This window comes from Acinonyx jubatus, chromosome B4, assembly GCF_027475565.1.
Source record: "Acinonyx jubatus isolate Ajub_Pintada_27869175 chromosome B4, VMU_Ajub_asm_v1.0, whole genome shotgun sequence".
In the NCBI taxonomy this organism is placed as follows: Eukaryota; Metazoa; Chordata; class Mammalia; order Carnivora; family Felidae; genus Acinonyx; species Acinonyx jubatus.
This window is the reverse complement of record NC_069387.1, coordinates 98318348-98330824: the sequence shown is the minus strand read 5'-3', so window position 1 is coordinate 98330824 and position 12477 is coordinate 98318348. Positions and strand designations below refer to the sequence as shown.

The 12477-nt window shown below is 40.5% G+C and overlaps 1 protein-coding gene across 5 annotated transcripts in view; it reads right to left on the bottom strand.

Moving 5' to 3' along the window:
* Window positions 1-8020, bottom strand: part of ZDHHC17 (zinc finger DHHC-type palmitoyltransferase 17) — a 108110-nt gene extending 100090 nt beyond the window's left edge. For 4 of the 5 annotated variants that reach the window (XM_027071199.2, XM_053226517.1, XM_053226518.1 and 1 more), the window contains exon 1: window positions 7794-8020. In XM_027071199.2, coding sequence (XP_026927000.1) covers window positions 7794-7886 — 93 coding nt within the window. In that variant the 5' untranslated portion in view covers window positions 7887-8020. The remainder of the gene's footprint in view (window positions 1-7793) is intronic. The other variant, XM_015063645.3, reaches the window with a different exon arrangement.
* Window positions 8021-12477: the final 4457 nt, after the last annotated feature.

Here is a 12477-nt window from a genome sequence, read left to right as displayed (position 1 = left end):
CACACACACACACACACACACACACACACTCATATTCTTACTTCACCTAACCCATCTCCCACACAAATCCAGTTGTGATAAAGTTACTGAATACCAGTGATTAATGGGATTCAATGCACTGAAAGCTATATTTTAATATAAGTTTCTTGGAGTACCTATGTATTGCCCAGATAAGGGACAAATATAGCCCTGGCAAATTTAGCCCACAGGTCAAATCTGGCCCATCACCTGATTTTATATATAAAGTTTTATTGGAATACAGCACATACAATCATTTCCATATTGTCTTTGGCTGCTCTCATATGACCACCACAGAACTGAGTAGTTGCCAAAGAGACTCATATGGCCCACAAACTTGAAAACATTCACTATCTGGAAACTTTACAGAAAGTTTCCCAATCCCTGGTCTAGGTTATTTGTTATTCAGTAACCCAACTAGAACATTTGGCATTAAGAATGAGTTCAATGTTATTACAACATCTCTTAAAGCATTAACAACAACAACAACAACAACAACAACAACAACAAAACTGGATGGCTGGAAACAAAGCAAACAAAAAGTTCTTTAAATTAAGAGTATAGAGAACAGAAATAATTTCACATGCTAGCATTCCTTAAGGAAACTGTTCTTCCCCCAAATCCAACCAAGAGATCTTAGCAAATAACAGGCCCTATCTCATGGCTGTAAGAATGGAAAAAAAACCTAAATCAGGAAAACCCAATTCCAATGTGGAAAAGGGAAAACATGCAGTCCCCCTCTAATGGTTAGCTGATATTTGAGACATATGGCAAAAAAAAAAAAAAAAAGTCCACATCCATATCCCCACTACAGAGAAGCAGCTGTCCTACATTAGGAGAAAATAGAGCTGAAAGGCAGAGATGAGGATAGAGGAAAAACAGTCTTGTTGACATTCTTGGCTCAGATTCCAGGGATCCTTGAGTTTCTTGCTATCCTAAGTTAGAATTATAGGAATCAGTAACTTCCTTTTTGCCCAAGTTAGTTTTAAAAGGATTGGAGACATGGGGCTCCTGGATGGCTCAGTCGGTTAAACTTCTAACATCAGCCAGGTCACGATCTCATGGTTTATGAGTTCGAGCCCCACGTCGGGCTCTGTGCTGACAGCTCCGAGCCTAGAGCCTACTTCAGATTCTGTGTCTCCCTCTCTCTCTCTCTACCCCTCCCCCACTCACACTTGGTCTCTCTCTCTCTCTCTCTCTCTCTCTCTCAAAAAATGAATAAACATTTTTAAAAAGAATTTTTAAAGGGTTGGAGACATTTGCAACTCAAGGATTCTTACACAACAAATAACTTCTCTTTTCAGTGAAGGACTTACTTATTTGTTTATCAATCATAAGAACAGGGATAGGTTCGTTCATCCCTCATTAAATCCTTCATAAATTAACAAATGTTGGTAATCCAAAAAGTCATTTTTAAAAATTCACAATGGTAAGGGTGCCTGCATGGCTCAGTCGGTTGAGCGTCCAACTTTGGCCCAGGTCATGACCTCACAGCTCTTGAGTTTGAGCCCCACGTCAGGCTCTGTGCTGACAGCTCAGAGCCTGGAGCCTGCTTCGGATTCTGTGTGTGTGTCTCTCTCTGCCCCTAACCCACTCACATTCTGTCTCTGTCTCTCTCAAAACTAAATAAATGTTAAAAAAATTTTTTTTTTTTTTTAATTCACAAGGGTACAGTACAGTAAATTCTCAATCAGTGGTTACTATTTTTTCACTTGATTTTTCCTAGTATTAAATAACCAATTGAAAAACACAAGCTATTTAGGGTCACCCAGGTGGCTCAGTCAGTTAAGTGTCCGACTCTTTCAGTTCAGGTCATAATCTCACGGGCTCGTGAATTGAAGCCCCATGTCACGCTCTGCACTTACAGCACTGAGCCTACTTGGGATTCTCTCTCTCCTTCTCTCCCACTCGTGTGTGCACACAGGCTCTCTCTCACTCTCTCCAAATAAAATAAGCATTAAAAAAAGATACAAGCTATCTAACATATATACAAAAAAAAAAACCCTTCAGATACATTTAACCCCCTCATCTCCATCTCCTCAATAATCATTGATAATCACAAAGACAAGCTTAAGACACTATAATATTGCAATTTATCTGAGATTCTATCATATTTAGTATGTATCAACCCTAGAAAATGGAATAATATGGCAAATTTTCACCAATTAAAACAGAAGACAAAAATATTCTGTTTATCCCTCTATAATTCAGGAAATTAAGTTCTCTGCAATATTTCCTTCACAGAAAGCTAAATTTCACTGTACTTTCAAATTAGTTGCCTGTAGCTCTATTCTAAGGATATTTTAATAGAAAATATTATCCTACAATTAGAAAATTATTACATTGGGTGAGAATTTTACTTTCATTTTCTATAAATACAATATTGCCTTGAATCAATTCTTCTAATTCCAAAGTTTAAAGTATTTGATATTTGGGGTGCCTAGGTGGCTCAGTCAGTTAAGCATCTGACTTCAGCTCAGGTCATGATGTTGCTGTTCCCGAGTTTGAGCCCCGCGTCGGGCTCTGTGCTGACAGCTCGGAGCCTGGAGCCTGGAGCCTGCTTTGGATTCTGTGTCTCCCTCTCTCTCTCTCTGCCTCTCCCCCTCAAAAATAAACATTAAAAAAAAAAATTAAGTATTTGATATTTTATTCTTAAATTACCTATCGGTGACAGAATCTAATTACAAAATAATATTAGAGTTAGATGATGCTGTGAAAGAGAATTTCATGTAACCTTGTATTGAAATAATGTTTTTTGGACTGTGTGATTGTAGGAGGTTCCATTAAAAAAGTACACTATATCAAGATGCCTTAACTAACTAATCCTAATTACCCTAACATAACCTTAGGATACTTTCTAGAGGAAAAGAGGTTTGCCATGGGTTTTTAACTTTTAACAAAATTTTAACATGCTCACTTTCATCTAGTGTGAGGGATCTGGAGGCCTACAGTTAATCTTTTGTTATTCTGCAATGCCTTATGTTATATTCCCCATTACTCTGTGGACTATCAAAGCATCAAGATCATACTTAGATGCTCAACAAACACTCCTCAGATCAAAGCACACATTTAAAAATAAATAAATAATATAAAAAAGGCTTAAAATAGAGTCCTCTGCCTATCCTCTCCTCAATCCCCAATTTTAATTTTCTTACCTAGTTAGTTGCCTCCATGCCCAATAATAATGTATACTACTGTTGCTTGAGAATTACTAATTTCTTACCACAACATTAACAGCTAACATGTATCGTGTTATTAAGCACCAGACTCAGAACTTTACATATATTATCTCATTTAACTTTCACAACAACTTCATGAGGTAGGTGCTATTATACTCTCATTTAAATCTGGAAAATTAGGACACAATTCAATAACTTGCCCAGGGTCACATAGCTAGTAAGTGGCAACACTAGAATTTAAACTCAAACAGCCATACACTAGTACTCACACTTTTAACCTCTATCTTATATCTATCCACTCCACAGTCCGTTCTTAAATATTTTTAGAATGATTCTCTCAAACTAAATAAAAATAATGAGCAAAATAAAACAAAGAAGTCAAAACTGTAAAATGGCATTTCTCACAGCTTAATTTCTCACAGCTAAATTATAGGTCAGTAGTTTGCAACTTTGGCTTTGCCACAATCTATGAGGTCACCAATCAGTTGCATTTGTATTTTATATACATTGATTCAGTGATTACTATGCTTGAGATACAGTGTTTTTAAATCTAAATTACAACTACATGACCTATAGCGTTCCTCCCGAATAAAAAAAGGCATCAGATTCTAAAGACGGCCAGAAAGACATACTTTAAAGGGAAAGCGTGTGCCGGTAACCCAACAGAAGAAGAAAAGCAATTTTCAAAGAAATTTTCTATCTACTTTCTGAAAGCAAATGAATTAATTTACTTATGTGTACACATGTATCTCTAACTACATGATAGGGCAAAAAAATAGTAATGGAAAAAGGCAAAATCACTTTCACTAAAGAAAACTTCAAAAAAGAGATTTTTTTTTTTAAATCTGAAGGCAGGAGACGTAATATTTTGCCTTAAAATTTTAAACAAAAAAATGAGACATGAATATGGACAAAATTAATGTAAAGCAAAAAAAAACATATATATACCATTTAAAAAAGAGAAACTAAAGAAAAGGCAGTGACAGAAGTTCTTAAATTGAGAAAAAAAGAAAACAAGAGATGAAAGCCCTAGATAATCTAGGCAATCCAGTTCAAAGCTCTGAGTCAGATCTTGCTGAAACAGAGAGTCCCTATAATAATACTCTGGCAAAGGGGGGTATTGTGGCCTCATTCTATGAAAGAGTTAGGAAGGCTTACTGAGGATATACTAGCGGGTGAAACGGAAGAGTGATGATAGCAAGTCAGCTGGATTGTAGACCAACATATGGTCTCTATGTCCCTGCTAAAGTCTTTCTTCTAACCATTCTAGATGACGGAAATCTGACACTGCTTGCAGGCTACACTACTCAATTCAGCACTTATTTGCCTTCTGTTAAGTGTTTCACACTTAACAGCGTATATATTCCCAATTAGATCACTAACTCTGGAGAGCAGGAGCTATCCTATTTATTTTATTTTCACCCATATAACCTAGCACAGTGCTATGCACGTAGTAGATGCTCAAACCTACTGATTCTGAAAACTCACAACATACAATCACAACATTAGAGTTTAAAGAAATCTTAAGAGATCATCTAGTCTAACTCTTTTATCTTCAAAGCAAAAAAACTAAGAGTAGTTAAAGGTACAACAGCCTCAAATCAAGAGTTAGGATTAGCACCCTAATCCCATGATAATCAGTTCATCTTTTCCCAAATAACCTCTAATTTCTTCCATTATGATAAAATGAGTAATCACCTATTTCATCAGAAAACAAAGTAATAGCACCAGTATTCGCTACATGCCAGGACTTTCAGAAGGTTAGATTTGTTTGGCAGCCTCAGTCTGGGATGACTGCTTTATAAACATTATATAAACACTTAAAAACATTATTATACTACTTAATACTCACAATAAATACTCTAAGAGATACTGACCCAATTTTACAAATGTAAATGAACCACGATAATAGCAAGTGGCAAAACCCAAATTCTGCTTATCACCAGTGGCTCTTAACCCTATCCTGTCTCTCACTGAATTTAACACAAAAATCCCAAAGTCTTAAGAGTCCAGCACAGTACCTGACCCAAACAAAATAAACAAATGTTTAAAAGACTGACTAAATGAATGGATCACTTAATTAAAAAGGTTCTCTCACAGGAAATATCTCTAAACAGGTTTCACTGTTTATCTAATTACGTAATCCCTTGAGAATGGTTTTAAGAGTGCACAGTTTGCATACTAACAGAAGGTTTATGAAATGGCTTATTTCTTTATCCTACAAATAATAATTCGTCTGTTCAACAAATATTAAGTGAGAAACTATTTTTGTGACACAGTGTTAAATTAAGATAAAAAGTAAAATAAAACTTGTTCCTACAAGATTCTATTCCATAAATTAAAGTCCACACAAGTCTCTAAACCATTTAACAAAACCAAAATGTGTAACATCTCCCTCCTTCTTCTGGTAGAGGAAAAAGAAGTAACATTAACTGAGCACCTACAATGTGCCAATTCTTAATCCTCAACACGTACAGCTTCACCTAATCCCTTACAGCTAAGTGAACTAGCCCACATCTCCATTTCTGATGAACAAATTGGGACCTAAAGAGATTAAGTGCTTGTCTCAGGTCCCTTGGCTAATTACTACAAATACAGATTGGAACCTAAGTCTGTCTGACCAAAGGTCTATGTTCTCTTCTAAAAGAAATTAAAAGCATTTTTATTTGCTTACCAAGGCAGAGAATGGGTTTCTTTCCAAAAGAAGGTGAAAACACTGCTTATTTTAACAAAAAAAAGAATACATCGTCTCAATCCTCACAATAGCCGATCAGTTATTATTCCAAACCAGTATTATAAACGATGAAGCTAGAACTCAGAAGTAGCTTGCCCGAGCACATACTGCAAGGAAGCAGAACTTTACCAGGTATGCACGCAACACTAACCACAGGAAAAATGCAGAAAGACCTTAGCTCTTGTAAGTCCAAGCTTAAGACTCATAACATCTAATCAGACTTTGTGTTTGCTAGGTGAAAAGGAATGGTAGATATCGATATCAACTTCCACTTTCAATCGATTTTCTAATAACATTCTATTACATGGCACCCGGAAGACTGGTCTGTAAATTTCAAGCCTACAGGCCATTTCATTATACCAAGCAATCTCTCTCTGGATTGTTACCAAAGTACCAAACAATGTACTATTTTACAAAGCAAAGGTTTACCAAGAGAACAGTATGTTAAAATACATAAAATCAATATTTAAGTATTTGAAACTTTCACAGGAATAGACGAATAATAAATATTCCTTAGCACTATTTTCAATGCATCATCTGAAAACTACTTTGTTTCTTGGTATATTTTTCAGGCCTAAGCTCCAATGACAGTTCTAAAAACCTTACTACCTTGGTCACAAAAATATTTAGTTTTACTGGACAGCTCTGTTTCTCAGAAATCCAGAGAAGCCTTTTCTATGGACAGTGGCTCAGGCATATTCCTAAGGAACGGTCCCATCTGTTTGTGGTAAAGCAAAGTGATGAGTAAGAGGGTGATTGAGTATTAATACAGAACATGTTTAAGTGTATATCTTTATTTACATTTTACTAAATAATAAAAGCATGCAATATAGCCCAAAGTTCAGAAACAAGTAGAATCATTCTACTGTAAAGTAACCAGATAGACACTTACATGTTGGTTCCCCTCACTACAACACAAAGGTTGTCTTCATCCCTTAACCTCATAAAAACTACAGTTCTTCAGTAAGCTTTGCCGCTACCTGACCCACACCTAACTGTGAATCATTGAAAACTGGAATGCATCACGAATTGCTTCCAGGACTGAACTAGCACTAGCTCAGCTATAAATTAAGAAGTAAACAAGTACAGAATATGACAGATCCTGGAGCGGGACACTGTTTACTTACATGGGAAGATACTCCTGTTGTGATGGGAAACGTGTTGCACTGTCTTCCCCTGGCTCCAAAAAACAAACAAAACCAAAAAAAACAAAACAAAACAACCCATACTTTGACAAGCTAGTGTAAGCGTGGCTCTGTTCCCAAAAGTTTTGACCTCTCTCGTTAATCGCATAAGGACAAACGCTCATATAAGGACATCCGACACAAGGTGCCCGAGGTGCTGCCTATGGCATAACCTGGAAGGACATCACTTTATACAGAAACTGTGTTCTTACCCTGCACTACCCACAGTGATGAGCTAAATGGGAGGAAGAGCTACCACCATTCACCACAGCGAGGCAAATGAGAAGAAATCAAAACCAGACGCGCTCTGTCCTCGCCCCCGAGAAGCTTGGAGCAGGACTAGGGGCGTAAGCTGCGGTTCCAAGCCAGCACTAGGCCCCCGTCACCTGTGCACCCGCGAGCAGCGTGGCGACAGAGCAGAACCATCAACATCTCCACCTCTGTCCTCTAGGCACAGCCAGGGACTGCGTCCCAGAGCCCGCCCCGACCAGGCCCGCCCCGCTATCTCCACCCCGTTATCCGCTCGCAGCCGCGCTCGGGCCTGGATTTGCCTCCCCGCCCTCCCCAACTTCGGCACGTTCCACTACCCCCACACGGTTAGGCCATAGCCCTCCGCAAGTTCGGGGGAGAACGGTCGGGGCCCGAAGGGCGAGGAATGCGCTCGGCGCGGTTCCTCACCTCTGGATGGAGAAGGGGCACACAGCCCGCTTCGGTATCGTACTCATCCGGGCCGTCCGCCATCTTGGTGTTAAATCCCTCCTCCCGCTGCATGCCGGGAGAAAGCGTTTCACCCTCGCGGGGCTCGGGCGAGGCGGAGGGCACGCGCGAGGGCGAGCTCGAGCCCCGCCGGAGGCGATGCGGCCGCCGCCTCCTCCTTCTCCTTCCCCTCCCCCGTTACCGCCCCCTCTGCCCCCACTCCCCTCTGAGGGCGGGGGTCCCAGCGCGCGTGCGCGCGAGCCGGGCCGGCCCCGAGCGGGAGCGCGCTCTGCTGCACTGCGCCGGACCAGACGGGCGGAAGGCTCTGGGCGTGGGCAGCATAGCCTGGGGGCGGGCCCCCGGCACGAGGCAGATGTGCGCCACAGTCCGCTCGAGGGAGGCTGCCAAGGGGGGGTCTGAGTCAATAACGCGGGAAACCTGGAGGCGGCGCGGGAGCAAGACACAGCTCCGGCGCCGCGCAGCGGAGAACTGGGGGCTTGGGCAGCCGAGGCGGCCCACGCCCAAGAGCACTCTGTCCAGAGACCCCCGGGACTCCTTCCCAGAGACCGGGGTGGAACCATCACCCGGCTCCAGGTACAAGGTTTTGGGCTGTCAGGCTTGAATCCAAATGTGCATCGTTCCCGAAGAAGACAGACGCACCCCTTTCCTCTACATTCAAAAAGGTCATCCGGCAATTTGTGCCTCCGGGGTCGCCCGGAAAAACATGGGTGAAGCTTGGGGCTTCCTCTTCCAGAAGCCTTTTTTAAATGATCCAGCCCGTCCTCATTGAGCTAACAGTAACTACATAAAAAATTTACACCCTCAAAGCCCAACAACCCCCATCTGCTACCTTTTAATGTAACCCAGGAATTCAGAACCGAAGTCACTTAAACTCAAATCGCCGAAATTTGAACCGGATAAAATGACTAAAGCCATTTTTAAACAGATATTGGAGGACTGTGTGATGGGGATAGGGGAAATTCCTTCCTAGAAATGTGCTTATGGAACCATTAGAGAAAGCATGTGTCTTTGTTTGTAGCTATTAAAAAGTATAAACCTTAACTGCTGAGATGAAAATTTAGCAAAAATCATGAAACATGATCCTGATACTAACTTGCTTCCTGTTAAAGCCAAATCAGCCAAAGAACCACCGGGAAGAAGACTGTCATCTGATTAACATCAGATTTATTTGTAAATCAGGAGTAAGGGCACTCCAGAGGAAGCGTGGAAACCAGGAAATTGGAGGATGAAGTGTCTTTTGTAAGTTTTAGGTTCCCGCCAAAGGGAGTCAGGAGGGTCTGGGGAGAGCGGGAATCAGTTCTGGATTGGACGCTATTTGTGAGGTGGGATTTGGAAAAGTGGGGATTAACCAGGGATTGGATGCTGTCATGAGGAGAGGGCTGTTCACTAATTGGGTGCACCCAGTAATAAATAAAATAAAAATAGCTAATAATAGCTATTAAATAGCTAAGATAGCCTGGGCATCATTGGTAAAAGAGCAGTATGAGAGGTGGACAGAGCATTTTACAGCTGCTGAATGGCTGTGGGAAGAACAAGGTTCTCTGTTAATTTTGCAGCTGGCTTGTCTGCCCTCCAGGCACTGCCTGCTGCTTTTTCTCATTTCAGTCTGAGCTGATTTTTATTCTTTTTGGTCCTAGCCCAAACCAAGATTTTTAGTTTGATCATTTTACCCAGCATGCCTAACTAGACAGAATTAGGGTTCTCCCTTTGGACCTCCAAACTGCTTTTAGATGCATTTTAACATGGACAGAAGTAATTTTTACTTCAGCAATTCAGTTTTCATCTTGCTCCTCCTTTTCCTGGATTTACTGGAAATAGAAGATAGGAGTAAAAAGAAATCGTGAAAAAGTTGGAAGATGGAATAAAGAAGATATTGAATTGGGGAGAGTGACATAGAGACAAGGCATAGATAACAGGAAAGAATGTGTCATGGGTGCCCAGCTATGTGGAATGTTGGGGCATTTGAGTTTTTAAAAAAATGAAGATATTTGGCCTTGCTAGTGATCTTAGGCTCACAGAGGTCCTAAATGGAAAGATCAATGGCCAAATTCAGCCAGCAAAAATGTTTCATTTGGCCCACGTGGTAGTTTTCCAAATGTCTTTTAAGTAGATCCCAAAATTCAGTAAAGCAGGAGATTTACTTTAAAATCTAGATTTCAGGGTGCCTGGGTGGTTCAGTTGGTTAAGTGTCCAACTCTGGATTTTGGCACAGGTCATGATCTCATGGTTTGTGAGATCAAGCCCTGCATGGGGCTCCGTGCTGCCAGCGTGGAACCTGCTTGAGATTGTTTCTCTCCTCTCTCTCTGCTTTTTCCCTGCTCGTGCTCTCTCTCTCTCCAAGTAAGTAAATTAAAACTTAAAATCTAGATTTCTAATTTATCTGGAAAACATGAGAGATCTGGGCCTCTTTGTTTGGTCTCTCCTGGACTAATGGCTCTCCTGCCTCACTCATTTTCATTGCCTGGCTGCTGTAGACACTTTTATTTGTGACTTCTGGGAATTCTACAACTTTTTTTTTTTAATGTTTTATTTATTTTTGTGAGAGAGAGTGCAAGCAGGGGAGGGGCAGAGAGAGAGTGGGGGACAGAGGATCCAAGGCAGGCTCTGTGCTGACAGCAAACGAGTCAGATGTGGGGCTTAAATTCACAAACGGTGAGATCATGACCTGAGCCAAAGTTGGATGCTCAACCAACTGAGCCACCCAGGTGCCCCACGGGAATTCTACAACTTAAACATAGACAGAATACTAAAAGTGGGTGAAAAGAAGTTGAAACTACACAACCGGACTCCATGTTTGCCTTGCTCATTGCTGTATGACTGAGAACAATAGTTATTGAAGTAAAAAAGAAATCAGGATTAAGAGCAGCCATTCTTAGGAAAATATATTGAATATGCTTGGGTGAGGTTCAATATGGACCAAAATGAACCCTATAGATAAAATCAGAGTCCATCGTCGTAATTGCAGAGTTCTTATCTACATGCAGTTTTGAGACAATATATTCAGGGTGCTATTAAGGACAGCCAAGAAAGTAGACATGTCAATGAATAAATTGGCAAAGGATAGCGTAGGATTATGGAGGAATGCAGAATAATTGCTGGAAGAATAAAATACAAAGAGAAAATGGACCTTGTTAGAGAAGAACTGTGAAATGGATTTAGAAGCAGAGAAGAATGGGGAATAATTACATAGATGTGGCTTCATAGGTAATTTCAGAGACTACTGGAGCTAAAGTCGTAATTAGAGATCATCCAGTTCTAGTCTAACTCCAGAATTTCACAAATAGGAAAATTTAAGAAACCTGCTTAAAGTAACAAAACTAGGGAGTAGCAGAACTACATCTAAAAAACCTCCTGACTCTTCCCCATCTACTGTTCTTGGTTCTACCCCACATTTTTTCTGTTGTAATTATCCTCAGTGAATTATTATTTGTTCCATTTAATACTGTATTAAACATTTGTTCAGTGAAATGCTATAATTAGTAACCACAACAAAGAGATAACTTAAGATGACCATACAGATTATGTGACTTAGCTAAATGAGGTTCAGTAGTTCTAGTCCTTTGAATTCTAGTGAGATCATTGATTGTCAGATTTTCCTATAAGCCATTTCATAAATTTCTATATCTCACTAGAATTGTGGACTCTAGAACCAAATAAGATACCACCTACTTAAAACTGGGATGGGATGGGGTGCCTGGGTGGCTCAGTGGTTAAGCATCTGACTTCGGCTCAGGTCATGATCTCATGGTTCCTGAGTTTGAGCAGCTGTCAGCACAGAGCCTGCTTTGGATCTTGTGTTCTCCCCCTCCCCGTCCTCCAAAGGAGCACACACCCTCTCACTCTCAAAAATAAATAAAACATTAAAAAAAAAAACAACTAGGATGGGGCGAGATACTGCTTTTTAACACAGAAAAGAAGCACATATAGCAATACTCTATAATCTTATTTTAAACGAAATGAGACTAATATTTTTGCACTCATTCTGTATGAATCATTGATGTAGATAAAATGAAGCTGGGGAATTAAAGGAAATATGTAGAATTTGACATATGCAATAGTCAACTTCTAAGCCAACAATTCTCATCTTCTGGTGTTCACACTTTTGGTTAGTGCCCTCCCACACTAAATAGGGCTGATGTGCATAACCAGTAAGATAGTACAGAAAAACTATGTATGACTTTTGAGGCTGCATCCTGAAAGGCATTGCGGAATCTGCCTTATTCTCTCTTGGATTACCAATTCTGGAGGATCCAGCTGCCGTGTCATGAAGACACTCATGCAGCCCTGTGGAAAGATCCACATGGCAAGGAAGTGAAGCCTCCTGCCAACAGCCAGCATTCACTTGCCAGGCACATGAATAAGCCACCTTAATAGCAGATCTTCAGGCCTTCAGATGATTGCAACTCCAGCTGACATCTTCACTACAAGCTCATGAGAGACCCTGAGCCAGAACCACCCACCTAAACTGCACCTGGACTCCTGAACCACTAAAATTATGTGAAATATAAGTGTGTATTTTTCTGAGCTAAGTTTGGGGATAATTTATTATACGGCAATAGTTAATACAGTGTGTAAAGCCTGAAACCCCTGAAATCATTTACAAAGCTATACGTTTACAAGAATACAGCAGGATCAAAACATCCAG